Source organism: Hyperoodon ampullatus, assembly GCF_949752795.1.
Source record: "Hyperoodon ampullatus genome assembly, chromosome: X".
NCBI classification, from domain to species: Eukaryota; Metazoa; Chordata; class Mammalia; order Artiodactyla; family Ziphiidae; genus Hyperoodon; species Hyperoodon ampullatus.
The window spans coordinates 4,850,095-4,864,677 of record NC_136913.1 but is presented as its reverse complement, the minus strand read 5'-3'; the positions used below and the strand labels follow the sequence as shown (position 1 = coordinate 4,864,677).

At 44.3% G+C, this 14,583-nt stretch overlaps 1 protein-coding gene across 1 annotated transcript in view; it reads right to left on the bottom strand.

Moving 5' to 3' along the window:
- Positions 1-10,240: 10,240 nt before the first annotated feature.
- STS (steroid sulfatase) overlaps positions 10,241-14,583 on the bottom strand; it is a gene marked incomplete at both ends in the record, with an annotated part of 79,011 nt that continues 74,668 nt past the window's right edge. The window contains 1 exon segment of the mRNA XM_079727210.1: positions 10,241-10,614. Within this exon segment, the coding sequence (XP_079583336.1) occupies positions 10,241-10,614 (374 nt within the window).

The window sequence follows — 14,583 nt, the reverse complement described above, 5'->3', positions numbered from 1 at the left end:
GAAAGGACTCTGTACTTATCTGCCAAGACGGAAGAAACTCTAGGGCAATGTGATGAACTCCCTACATTGACAAATCCATATTTTATGGTTCAGGAGTATTTATCAACCAACTAGGAAATGGTTTAGGGTACTAGTGCAGTTTGCATTTGTCCTTACACACTACAATGAAAACAGTAGGAAAGATACATCAGAATGGGTCTTAATATGGTACTGACGAAAACAGTTTCTAATTGGGTAACCCTCTCTTGCTAGGAGAATTAAATGTGTTCTATTAAATAATCGTGTTTAATCATAATGGTGTCTTACAATTCAGTTGCCTTTGTCACCATCCTCCCTTCTCAGGCACTGGCGTGACTTACATTACAGAAATTGAATTATGTTGACATTCAATCCTCAAAATTAGTGATTTAGAGTCCCATTCATTCACTTGGTCAAATTCTTTTCCATCCAGAGCATGCAAATTTCTGTGGTTATGTACCAAAGAGGAGAAAGGAGAAGCCCAGCCAAAGTGGTTAGTCTAGATGAACACCAGAAGGAGAGAGAAGGACAGGGCTTGCTCCAAGCCATTGCTGAATGTTTCAAATTGGATGGGCGATGCTCAGTATGTAGGCCAGTCACTGAGTACGCGTTAACATATCGCCGGGGCTGCTGCAGAATCCGTTTTGTCACGGCCATTAATTTCTAGAAAGGGCAGTATGCCATCTAGCTGTTAGGGCCCCTGCTCGTGGCCAGATCTCCTCGAAAGATAATTCAAGAGCACTGTCATTTCCTAGAATAAATCTCCACATCTTCATAAGGGATTTCTTGTACTTCTAGAAAACTTCCTTGGAGCAGAGAAGCACAGAGGCCATCTTGTGCAGAGAAATATGTATTTTTAAAGCATGGTAACTGATGAGCTGACATTGGATTCCTGCACGTTTTAGGCATACAAGACAGTGAGAGGTGAAAGTCTGAAATTCTGGCTCTTCTGGCTGCCCCGGAGCTAAACAGTTGTTTGGACGGAAGCATTCATCAAGTGCTTTCTCAGGTGTTATCTAGAATCACTGAAGATGGACTATTATGGGATAATTGCCACACTGTGACCCACGGCAACGTCAGTCCTCCGACCTCTACTTTTTCATCTTTTAAGAGAAATGCACCATAAACAGAAGTGGGGATGATAGAGGCTTGCTTCTGTATTGAACACTAATCTTCCTCTAGCCTCCAGCCCCTGCTCCCAGTATAAGGCATAAGTCACTGTCTCATTTCTGCTTGGTCGTTCTCTTCTAATTGTCATCACTGTTGAATTTAAACAACCATACATGAGCAGAACCATTTATAGCCCTGGAAAATCTTTAACACTGCCTTGCTGTGATGGAAATTACGCAATATGGCTTTAAATATTTCCCTAACACAAGTCGCCCTTTAAAACACTGTCATGGGAAAACAACAGCACTATATAATTTTTTTTTTTTTTTGGCACCAGAATTCACTAAACATTATTGGGGTGAAAATAAAAAGGGCAAACAATTGAAAGGATGAAAGGTTGGAAGATGGTTTACTGGCATTTAAAATATATCACTGTTCCTACTATATATGCTTTTTACTTTAAATATAGTGTCAAAAATTTTAAACAAACAATTAAACAAGATGAAACATTTTCAACATATTTCACACGGCATTCAATGTAGGCTTTGTTGTTACTGTTAAAGCAGAGACATTTAACTTGTACAGTCGTTGATAAATTTCCATGCCCTGTAAGATGTCACCCAGTGAAGGGATTATTTACCTCCCTAAAGCCCACTCAGGAAAGGTTAGGAGATGTGTACATTTCTGAAGCTTCAGTCAACCTAAATGTTAATTTTTGTGTTTTGTTTGTTTGTTTTTCATCCTGGCCCAAAGCCATCCTCATTTTTCCTCTCCTTCAACTACCTAAAATATCTTTCTAAGCCTGCTTAAGCCTCAACCATTCCAGTGTTCAAAATGCCCCAGGATTTCCTTAGCAGATGATCTGTAAGGGAAAAAAATGAGTGATGAAGAATCTGGCAAAATATAATCATGATTCCTTTGCAGAAACAGAGTGGTGACAGGAGTTTGTCAAGAAGAAGGTACTTAAAGGTGCAGTGACAACATCTAAGCCCTTGGTCACTTAAGATCAAAGGATTATTCCTTGCTCATCCTATATGGTCATCCTGGGTCATCTGGGGCTCTGTTTGGTGTCATCCTCACCCTGAGCCCAGTCTGGGGGACCAGCCTCTATCTGAGATGTGGAAGGAGAGTGCTGGGAAATTTTTATACTGGCAACTGATGCGGCAGCTCTGAAGTGACAGGTGACATTTCCTCCAAAACACAATTTTAAATGTGCCTGGACCATGGAACCAGCCACAAACCTTTAGCAAACACCACAGTGAGGGCTGTAAACAGAAAATGAACAGACACAAAACCACATGCCTGTTTCTTTAAATGCAGTAGACCAACTCCACTAATCTGAACTCCATTTTAATGGTCAGTATCCTCAGACTGCTTCTTTCCTCTGGAAAGGTCTCAAGTCTATAGGCCAGCTCATAGATTCAATGTGTGGGTTGAATTCACGCAGCACCCTCCTGTGTTCCTTGGCAGGCCAATCAAAATAATAAGTTCTATCAATGACTTACATAACCAGCTCTTTGTACAATGTCACCATCTAACCAAGCCTGCTATGTATGGTGGCCCAGGTTGCACACTGGACAAATTTAGAAAGCACTTCCTATGGTGGTGTGTTTTGTCACCCCTGGAGTTGTGCAGTAGACAGCATGCACAGTCATACATGGAGACCATGAAAATCTATCCATTTACTTTTTTTTAACCAAAACATCACGGCATAAATCTGAGCATAAAGCAGTCTGTTTACATCCTGTTTTCTATATCTGTTTCCTCATCTGTAACGAGACAATCATAACATCTATCTGACAGAGGTGGAATGAAGATTAAGTCAATGAATGCACAGCCGCACTTGGAATCAAGCCTGGGATGCATGAGTCTAACCAAACATCATCGCATACGCCAGCCTATCACAGCAACGCATGGGCCCTGGGACCATTTCCCATCTCACCTTCAGGATGATGAAACATGTTGCAGAAACTCACTTTATCTCTGCTTCTGATGCTACAGCTGGGAACACGTCTCCCTGATACAAGCTCTAATGGATGGTCTGTCTCATACCTCTCCCTCGTAGCAGTTACTGACCCGATACATCTGCCTCGCCTGATAAAATGTCACGAGTGCCCTTTTCTGAATTATCTGAAACTCTTAACTTCTCCCAACCTTTTCATATGGCACTTGTCACCTTCGCTGAGAGGCACTAGACAACGCTGCTTTCAAACCTTGCTGCAGAAATGCCCCTCAGATTTTAACACGAAACTGATACTCTGCATTAGCTGAACGTTTTCAATGCTGACTTTTAAAGAAAAGCACAGGAAATAAGCATCTCATGGATTAATTGGAAATATTAAACATTAGTTACACGGCATTATTTCAAAGGTTGCTGAAAGAAGTTGGCATAAAAACATTACATCATCTTTTGATCTTTTTCTAAGACTAAAATCTGATCAACACAACTAAAATATAGCATTCACAGGAGTCTTTTACATATTCACAGGAAATATTTTTGAAAGTATTTCAAAAGTGATAAAGTTTGCAGGGAATTATTATTATTATTATTATTATTTTTTATTTGCAGGGAATTAAAAAAACATTCCTTGCAGGATATTTGGTCCAAAACTTTTGTAAGACATTTGGTGCATCAGACATTTGGTCCATGCCCAAAGGTCCTTGAAATTTGGTCCTATCTAAAAGGTCCATGAGATATTTGGTCCATGCCACACAAGTTTGAACAGGACCAAATATCAAGGACCTTTTGGTGTGGACCAAGATGTCTCCTTGGGCGTTTTGGACAGGACCAAATACCTGCTAGCCAGAATATTTTATAAAAAGGTATTCATTAGAAGATTTTACTATTAGAAATACCATCATTCCTAGGCATATGTATCTTGAAATCTGCTCTTTTCCTATAATCCATGATGCAAAATGTAATATCCCACTTTGAGAAAGAATCTCAACATTTAAGTAATGATCAAATTGCTGGATGTATAAAGCAAGCAACTCTGTTTCTCACTCACTCACACTGTAGTTGCAGAATCACTTCTCCACAACTCTGGGCTGTGGGCAGGTGGTGGTAGTGTCCAGTATACTTCTATCTTTAAGTTTCTCTGTTTCCCACCTTCATACGGTTGACAGTCTTTAAAGAATTAAGACGTATGCCACATTTCCTTGTCCATTCATCAGTTAGTGACATTTAGGATTCTGTCCACATACCGGCTATTATGAATAATGCTGCAATGATCATGGTTGTGTAGATATCTCTTTGAGATCCGGATTTCAATTTTTGGATAAATACCCAGAAGTGAGATGGTTGGATCCTATGATAGCTCTATCTTTAATTTCTTGAGGAATCTCCATACTGTTTTTCACAGCTGCTACACCATTTTTGCATTCCCGCCAACGATGCAGAGGGTTCCAATTTCTCCACATCCTCACCAAGACTTGTTGCCTTTTGTTTTGTTTTGTTTTTTAATAATAGACACCCTTGAACTTTAAAAATGAGGGCAATCTTTCAGTAAACAACATGGATGAATCTTAGGTACAAGATGCTAAGTGAAATAAGCCAGTCACAGAAGGACAAATACTGCATGATTCCACTTATATGAGGAAACTCATAGAGGCAGAGAGCAGAACGGTGGTTGCCAGGGGCTGGGCGAGGAAAATGGGGAGTTCCTACCAACGAGTATAAAGTTTCAGTTATGCAAGATGAATACATTCTAGAGATCTGTTGTACAATTCTGTGCCTGTAGTTAAAAATATTCTACTGTACACTGAAGAATCTGTTAAGAGGACAGATCTCATGTTAAGGGTTCTTCCCATCATAAAATCAAAATCAAAAATTAGTGCATAGGCTTCTATTCAAAGCAACACCAGTAGATCGGAAAAATCTTTTTGCAATCCAAAAAATGATCACAGAATGTCAAGCTTACATAATGTGGCCAAGCTTAGTGTTATTAGTCAAGGTAAGTAACCCTAGCTGCTGTTGCATTAACAGCCTCCAAATCTTGGTGGCTTAAAAAAAAGATTAGATCCTGTTCAGGTCACGGCCACTTGTTGATGAGGGGAGGGGAGTTTCTCTGGAGCTGCCCCAGGTGGTGACTCAGGGATCCAGGCTATTTCATTACCATCATGGCATCACCATTCCTTAGGACCATCTCAGAGTCCTTACCTGGATATTCTGCATTCTGCAGCTACAGAGGATGGTGCGGGGAACTTCCGGCCAGGCCTGAGTGTCTCTATGGTCCCAAAGATAAAAGAAGTGGGATATGTCTTCTTGCCCGATACCCATTGCAATGAAACTGTATGTAAGAGCTATGAGACAGTTTCTGCTTCACATGCAGTTACTGAGGGGCCCTGCCCACTAGGTAATATGTCATATCTTTGTGTGTGACTTAGTTTTGCACCCTGTGTTAAATTTAGACAACATAAATTTTGACAGGCAATTCACAGTTCATATTTATAAATATATATTCATCGGAAATTGGGCCTTCAGAAAAATACCACCATCCCTCAGCACAGGTAATACAGTTTGAAACCTGAGATCCTCATATAACCAGGGAGGCCAATTTTATATCCCAGAACACCATATGGAAGTCATTATGTTTGCTCACTGGGTAAACCGTACAATCTGCCTTTTTTTAAAAATTGCAGTGTAGCTGATTTATAATATTGTGTATTTCAGGTGTACAACAAAGTAACTCATATATATATATTCAGATTATTTTCCATTATAGGTTATTATAATATATTGAATATCGTTTCCTGTGGTATATAGTAAATGCTTGTTTTTTATCTATTTTGTATAAAGTGGTGTGTATCTGTTAATCCCAAACTCCTAATTGAATCCTCCCCTCTCTTGCCCCTTTGGTAACCATAAATTTGTTTTCTATGTCTGTGAGTCTTTTTTTTTTTTTTTTGCAGTACATGGGCCTATCACTGTTGTGGCCTCTCCCGTTGCGGAGCACAGGCTCCGGACGCGCAGGCTCAGTGGCCATGGCTCACGGGCCCAGCCGCTCCGCAGCATGTGGGATCTTCCCAGGCCAGGGCACGAACCCGTGTGCCCTGCATCGGCAGGCGGCCTCTCAACCACTGCGCCACCAGGGAAGCCCTATTTCTGTTTTGAATATATTATACATTCATTTGACAATCAGCTTCTTTGAAGATGGGTAAGATAAATAGCAGTACCCTGAGAGGTCATTTCAAGGATCTGAACTTCATGAGGAGAACCGCCCTTAGGGCAGACATTTGAGGCTGTCCTAGATGTAAGGTCCACTGAGTTCTCAGAAAACTGAGAAACTGCTTCATGACAGTATTTCCTTTGCATGAGCACACGGGTCGTTCTCAAGTTGCTTGTGTTCTAATTAGGTAAGTGGACATTTCCTTAATTGAAACGGCTCCTCTAACATAATATTTGACCCTCTTAAATACTGGTAAATTACGATCACTTAACTCAGAGCACATCACACAAAGAGATGGTAGGAAGTGATGTCAGCTAGAGGCAGGTGTAGCAACACAGACCCGGTTCGTGGCATCGGAACACCAAGGATGGCCAGGGCAGCCACACTGTCCTGTCTGGGGCCAGGGCAGCCCAGATAGATGAGAGGTGAGGGAAGTCAGGCAGCTATAGCTTACGAGGCACTTGGTCATTGACATCACACCTGACATCCTCTCAGGACCAAAGAGGAGGTGACGAAGCTTGGCGTGTATTGCACAGTAGCCTGTGCAAAGCAACATCTTTCATCCACGCACACCTCTCCCTACTATGACCCATGGCTCAGCCCGCCTCCCAACGGGCATGGTGTAGCTTTTATCCAGAATGGCTGGGTCAGTGAGAGCCCATCTGAGCCCCAGCATCACTGCATTCCTTCCTTATTCTCATGGCTTCAGCGGTTTAGTCTGACTCCTCTTCTGCCTTCCTAGGGAACCCGGTCGAAAGGTAGAGAAGAGACGGCAAGGTTTGTCGTATCACAATTTAGACTCTTCTCTGCCCCAGACGTCTGTTGAGCAAAGACGCTGCTTCATCTGGGTCCAGGACCGGTTTAAGACTTCCAAGGCCCAGGAAGGAAACATATGCATAAGATTCAAGATAAAGACAGGTTACATAAAAACATAAACCATATTAAAACACGCAAGAATTCTATTTTACGACTGCGTTGGTACCTGTGCGTCTATGATCTTCAACTCCAAACGTTCAGTTTTTGTTTCTGATGGTAAAAAGACATTAGACATTTGTTTGTGAGCCCCTGAAAAGAGGCCGTGTGCGTGATGGATAACTTGGCCTTTGCCCTGCCCTCTAATCATGAAAGTCATGGGCCATGTATTTCTTACTCACCTCTATACTTCTTACCCCTCCCCGGAGCCTCAGACATTCCATAAATATCTGCTGAACTAAAACCCATATGCCCCATCCATCAACATCGTGCCCCAAACATAGGAAACACTCCACACGCTTGCTGAATTGAGTCCTGTGGGAAAGCAGGGCACGAGAGCACAGAAGGTTTAATTGCCAAGGAAACTTTTATTTTAATTTTGCATTAACATCGGGACAAGGTTCTGGGAAACCTGCACAGAGGCAATCACTTCACAGGTCGCATTGTTCAGACAGATGCCAAATACTTTTCCCGTTTCTTTACCCTTCACTGGATGTCCTCCAGGGCTACCTGAAATCTGTTTCCTTTCTTTAATCCTTAATTACCTCTATACGTAGGTTGTGATTTTGCTTTTCATGCAGTGGTACTGACATCGTCAAATAGTGCCCTGTCTATAGCTTAGTGTTTGCTTAGCCTTTAACATCTACGAAATGCTAGAAATACAAAGATTTTTTTAAAAGAATGTGTTTAAAGCTTCAAAACTCACTAAGGTTTGCACATACAACTCAAGAGGTCACACCGATGGGGATTCCAATTTCCTGCTGTACATTCCAAGCCAAACTTTCAGATGGTAAGTGGTCTGAAGTCTATGGTAATTATGATTACGACAAAGAAACCTGATTTTCAAATACCATGAAACATAAGGGTGATCCAAGTTATTCTGAGGCAAATACTTTAAAGCTCATTGTAGCTCCAGAGGTATATGGATTCTTCACTGGCTGTTACCATTGTACAGATTAAACAATTAATTCTATACAAAGCTATGTATTCACATCATCTGTAAAGCTCCTTCAAGTTATTTCACCCTCAAACACATGTTCTTACATCATGAAATGTTTTGTAAAAGTCCATCTGCGTTGAGTACATTCAATTCTGAGTAACCATGATCATCTTCAAACGTAAGTTCGTAACAGTAGCTTTATATAGTTTCTGTATGATAACAGCAATAATCCTAACACGTTAGTAACATGCTGGTGCATTCTTTCATGAGACTATTTCCTAAAACAATGTGACAGATTTTGGGCAATTTCTGGAATGAGAAATCCTCATTAAAAGAAAGAATCCTGTTTGTTTTCCAACTTTAAACCATTCCCAGAGAGTGGGCTGGGGGAGGGGACGGGAATCATTTCTCTTTTTTAAGAAAGAGAAGGATTAAAATCTAAAATAGTAGACCTTAAAGAGGAGCTGGGGACATGCTGCTGGATCTTAGACATTCTTCAGTGGAGACAGAAGAGGAAATCAGAGTCCACTGTCAGAAAGCCTGAGCCACACTGTACACATTCTCTCCAAGGTGCCCGGAGGGGTCAGGGTACCAGGGGGGTGGGGTATTCCATTGACCTGCACTCTTGTGGGATCGAGAAAACCCTGAACCAAGAGCAGATGTTCAGACATGTTCCCGAAAGAGATAAATGGGAGGCAGATGGACCACAGCTCCTGAGGACGGATCAGTCAAGGAATCCGCGTGATATTGTTGGAGGATGTTCAGTGCCTGAAGGTGACCTAAGTGCCCTTTGCACGGGTGAATCCTTTCCTCAGGAGGGGCTGGTGGCTCAGACATTGGAACTCTCTCCAGCTGTGCCCCTAACCCCCAGTCTCCGACGTGACCTGGTCACGCCTTGTTCTGCGTTACTGAGGTTGCAGGAAATGGAATTCAAACAAAATTGCACATCTCATGGTGGAGGCATAGATATTTCTTAGCCACAGGATCAGACCACAGAAAACACAAGTACGGACATGAACCACCTTCTGTCTTCATTAAATTCTGCAAGAACTCAAGATGTCACGGTCATGGATGGGTATGGGTCGTGGATGGATTGCTTGTGTCTTTCTCCCCCCAACGAAATATCGCACATTTTACGTGCCAAAAATTCTGATTCCTGTTAGAAGGGATTCCAGGGACTGCAGCAGCATCACTGAAGTGGCCTTTGAGTTCAGAACCTCTGTGCACCAAAGAAACAGCAGAACCCAAGGAGAATGCTGCAAATTATGGGATGCAAATCCGTACAGGAGAGATTTGTCTTGGCATTACTGTTCCTCAGGGATTTCACCAAAAGGCTGCAGCACAGACAGAGCTGTGAGCCTCTATTGTTTTTCCTTAAATAGTGATAAGCTTCTAAATACTGTAAACTTCTCAAAGAAACTGTATATATATAAACATGTATATCATGAATAGTATTTCATATTATTGCAAATAATACTGACAGTAATTGCCTTCCAATACCCAAATTGGAACTTACCATCATCCACGATGGGTCAAGATGGTCTTTTACTCATTATAATGTTGCACATGTTAGATTTAGCAAACACTCTTTCAATTTTATTCTCTTTTTCGTGATGCGCTATAAGGGGAATCACAGTGGCCACAGCATCACGTCAGCTTGTGGAGTAAGTGATGCCTTAGGTCGTGGATCACACGCATTGGCTGAGAGATGAACAGGTTACCTGTGCAACTTCCCGCTCTCCGTCTGCACTGGCGTTGGCCAGACTCACTGAAATCCCGCCTGCCGCGTTCATATAACGCTGGCCTTGGAAGACGTGACTAATGTCTATGCCTCTGTTTACCGCAAACCCTGATTTTTCTCCCCAGGGCGTAAATGTGGGGTTTTGATGGGGTCTCCAGGTGAGGAGACAGAGAAAAGGGATCTGAGTCCCTGGGTGGAAGCTGCCAGGGCTGGCTTCCCCCAGTGCCGCTCCCCGAGCTCGTCTGTGATGCAGCAGGTGGGGTGGCCCCGGGCGCCCCCAGACACCCGTGGCTAACGGCCTCCTCTCCCAACCTGCTTCTCCCAGTCGCACTGGCAAGACAGGCCTGATGACGAGCAACACATCTGAAGCCACGGCTTCCAGATAAGGTTCCCCAGCGACAGCTGATTGGGGACGTCCCGCAGGGTCTCAGCGTGGCGGGCTGCCGCTTCCTGCATGGTCCCCAGGATCTCCCGGAACCGGGGCTCTGACGTCGGAGTTAATGGGTTTCTCTCCCTGGGGTCTCGGGAGATGTCAAAGAGTAGAGGCGGGTCGTGGTAGGTGACGTACTGCCCGTGACAGAAACACACGTGGGTGGCAAAGCATCCGTTGGCGCCCTCGGGGAAGAACTTGGGTGTGAAGAAAAAGGCTTTCCAGACGGACGTGCCTGTGGTTGACAAGGACAGGAGTGGGTTTCGTGCGGACAGGGTCATCAGAGTCCCCCCCAAAGAGAACAGGCACAGAAATCACCCTGCCGCGCACTGCAAGAAGGCAGAGACCTACCACTCGCTTATGCGTGGAATGGATTTCTCATGCTTGAGGCTCAAAAGGGTAAGAGACATAGCTTTAAAAAATAAAAAACCCACGCATTGCTGTTTAACTGCGACAGCACAAGAGACGAAGCTGATAATGCAATAGCTGTTAGGGTGCAAATCTAACCATATTAGAACTGTGGCATTTCCTCCTTAATCCATCTCTCTCTCCCTCTCCCTCTTTCTCTCTCTCCCTCTCCCTCTTTCTCTCTCTCCCTCCTCCATCTTTCTCCCAACCCCTAATTGCTTGGGAGAAGCTGGTGAGAAAGGAAAAGACCTTACTAATTATTTGAGCAGAGAACTCGAAGAGGACTGTCACGGTTCAGTCTCATAAACTTGACAGCTTGCAGCTGCACTGGGGCAGGCACTCAGCAAATACACACTGACTAACAGACTGTAGGCTCTGAGCTCTGACCCTTTTTGTTCTCCAACTTCAAGATGCTAAGCTTCGCAACCTGTGTTTCTGTTTAAAACAAAGTGGAGGGAAGGGGGAGGCTCCACGCTAACATGTACGTGAGATGGTAAAACGCGACACACACACACACACATACACACGTGGACACGTACATACAGCCATCAGGAACCATCTGAACCACGCTAGGACCTCAGCTAACATTTGATTTCCTCCCTTTTAAGAAAGCCCAGACGCATCCCATCCAGAATTTAGTGAGGCTGGGGAGAAAGTGCAGCTGGGTTTCAGAAATGATCTTTTGGGGGTGAAGAAAATGTTCTGATATTAGATTTGACTCTAGTCGTAGAATTCTATCCATTTACTAAAAATGGCTGAATTGGAATTCTATGCTCTATATGTGATATCTTAATAAAGGTGCTAAAAATTCCAAATTGACCCCAGAGTAGGATGGTTACATAGTTTTTAAAATGTCACTTCTGGGGCTTCCCTGGTGGCGCAGTGGTTGAGAGTCCGCCTGCTGATGCAGGGGACACGGGTTCGTGCCCCAGTCCGGGAAGATCCCACATGCTGTGGAGCGGCTGGGCCCGTGAGCCATGGCCCCTGAGCCTGCGCGTCCGGAGCCTGTGCTCTGCAACGGGAGAGGCCACAACAGTGAGAGGCCTGCGTACCGCAAAAAAAAAAAAAAAAAAAAAAAAAGTTTTTTCTCTATTGTTAAAATTCCAGTCCACTCTGAACAAAGGTTCCTTCCGTCTCACCTCTGTCACAGATAAATATTTGACCACCACGGGATCTGGATCTTTCTTACAATTGAGGCCCACTGACCAGAGGAAGCAATTATTACATTTTCTAGGGAGAATGCAGGAAAATTAAATGGAACATTTTTTTCAAAAAAATAGTCTAAGTAGTGATGGGAACAATAATTTGACTTAGGTTTAAAATAAGCTCCAAAATTTAAGAGAAATAATTGTGACTATTACAGGACAAAGATGTCAGTGACATACAGTTAGAGGGCTGCTTTGTCAAGGCCACAGAAAATGCTGTGGAGATCACTACCTACCTATGAAACCCATTTTTATGCAAAATCACTGCTGGAAAAAAACTGAGTGGATTCATGAGAAAAGAAAGTTTACAGTCATTTGACAAAAGGACAAATAGTGTTTACGTGAGAAAAACATGACTCCTAAGCTAGACCCTGAACTTAGCGCCTTCCAAGTGTAATCCTAAAACAGCTATTTCGTCCAAATTAAAATAAGCAGTGGGTTCCTGGGATTTCTTGGGGATCTGAGGGGCGTGAGAGCCCAGGACAGGAACAGCTGTTGTGATTTTGATCACTTCCAGGGACTCAGCCACCAGAAAAGGTTTAGAGGTCCGTTGACAGAGAAACCCCAGGCCTGAGCACACAGGGTCCCCGAGAACAGAAACAGAGAGAATGCAAAGCCCGTTTCTTTCTGTCCATGTGGCACTGGAACCACCTTCTGCAGATATTAGATGCTCAGTTCTGCCCAACAGATACCAGTCCGCTTTGCAAAGTGCTTTTCCCTTCATGCGAGGATTCTTGTCGGTCTGGAGCCATGACCAGCATCCAGGGAAGACATCCTCTTCATCCGCTCAGAAGTGTTTCCTGTCTTGGTGGCTAGTTGACTACGATCTGCTTGAACTCTCCTCCCCTTTCTGATGGCTCTGACAGCGTGGGTTCCAAACGCAGCTTTACGATTTCCTAGCTGTGGGATGCTGGGCATGACTGTTAACCTCTCAGGGCCCGCAGCTCCTTTTCTGATAAGTGAGGATAATAATAGTACCGGCCTCGGGGCTTTGCTTTGGGGGTTAACAATCCATCCCCACATGTAAAGCTCTCAGAACAATGCCAGGTGCATAGTAAAAACCACCCTTGCATTAGCTTTGAATATAAAGCTGCCGTCAATCTAAGACAAAAACACTAGTTTCTTTATGCTCTTAAACCTGTTGCCACTGCAATACAAGTCTTAAGACACCTTTCCCACCCCTCGTCCTAAGGATTCTTAAAGAATATGGACAACAAAATGTAAATGGCTTCAACACATTGGCTCTTAATTTATCACTCAGATTTAGACATCCTTGGATGAATGTTGTTGAACAAGCTAGTCTTGGCAAGATTTATCTTGGATGCTTGGAGGATTCCGCGTACATACAGAAGACACCCAGAGTCATTTGGGGGTTTTTGGTCTTAGCAGTGTTTCCCACTACATAGTGCCATCTTGGAGTCCTTCTAGAAGTATTTCAAAGACTGTTGTGTTTTCCCACTGTAAGCGGCCCATACCACCCCCCGGGGACCCTCAGCTTGCTCCCTTGGTAATGTTGATCTCATGTCCTGGACGGACGTCTGAAAATCCACCCCAAGGTCCCCACGCTCATGGCGACCTCCATGCTTCCACGATGCCCCCCAGCCGTGTTCCCCTGTCCTGAGCCAGCCACCCGACATCAATGCCACATTCTTGTCTCAGACCCAAAGGTCCTAGGATGTGGGCCCACACGGAGCCACCTAGGGCACCAGTGTCTTCACACAGGCTCCCAGAGAAGTGTGGACCCAAGGGCTCTTGCTCTCGACGCCTGAGACTTGTGTCCGCCCATTCTCTGTAGCCCAGACCCTCAACGACCCAGCACTGGGCTCATGGATTATAGACCCAGTTCTGCTAGCTTCCTGCGCTGGTTGCACTGAGACTCAAGATACGAAAACACTGAGAAGGAAGAGGAAGCAGGTAATAAGGGCTGTGACCCAGAGCACCTGCTTTGAAATTCAGATTTAGAGGAGCCGTAGCTCCACGAGTGATGCCTGAGTGCCCGAAAGCAAAACACTCCCTTTGACTGAGCGTTTGTTTTTGCATTTGGGGGGACGGAAGTATGAATCCTGTACTGAGTGGGTACACAAGGCGTGCTAAAGCCTCCCACTCCCCTCCACTGTCTCTGTGTGTTGAAATCCTATCCATTGTTCAAGGTCTGACAACACCTCCTCCGTGAGCCTGTCCAGGTCTCCAGCCAGAAGTTACCCCTGTTTCCTGGCGCCTCTCCGCAGTTTCTACTGTGCGTTCAGCCCTGAAGGGCTACCACGTCTGTGGACTCCATTTCTTTCTAGGTTACTCGCTCCCTGAACACAAGAGCTGTTATCTCCCACGTGTGTTAAATGCCCGGTACCTAGAGCCTTACATAGAAGAGTGAATGTACCTGTGAATCGCCAGCGTCCAGGGCCTTACATAGAACAGATGCTCAAAAAAAATGTGCTGGGTAAATTAATGATGAATGGGCCGAAGGGATGAGCAGGAAGACACCAAAAAAGAGGGAAGAAGCCAGCTGCCACCACGAAAGCCGGCACGGGGCCCGACAGGAAGCCCAGTACGTTCTGTGCATCTCTCCTCCAGAGCCACTGGGGGTGTCCTGC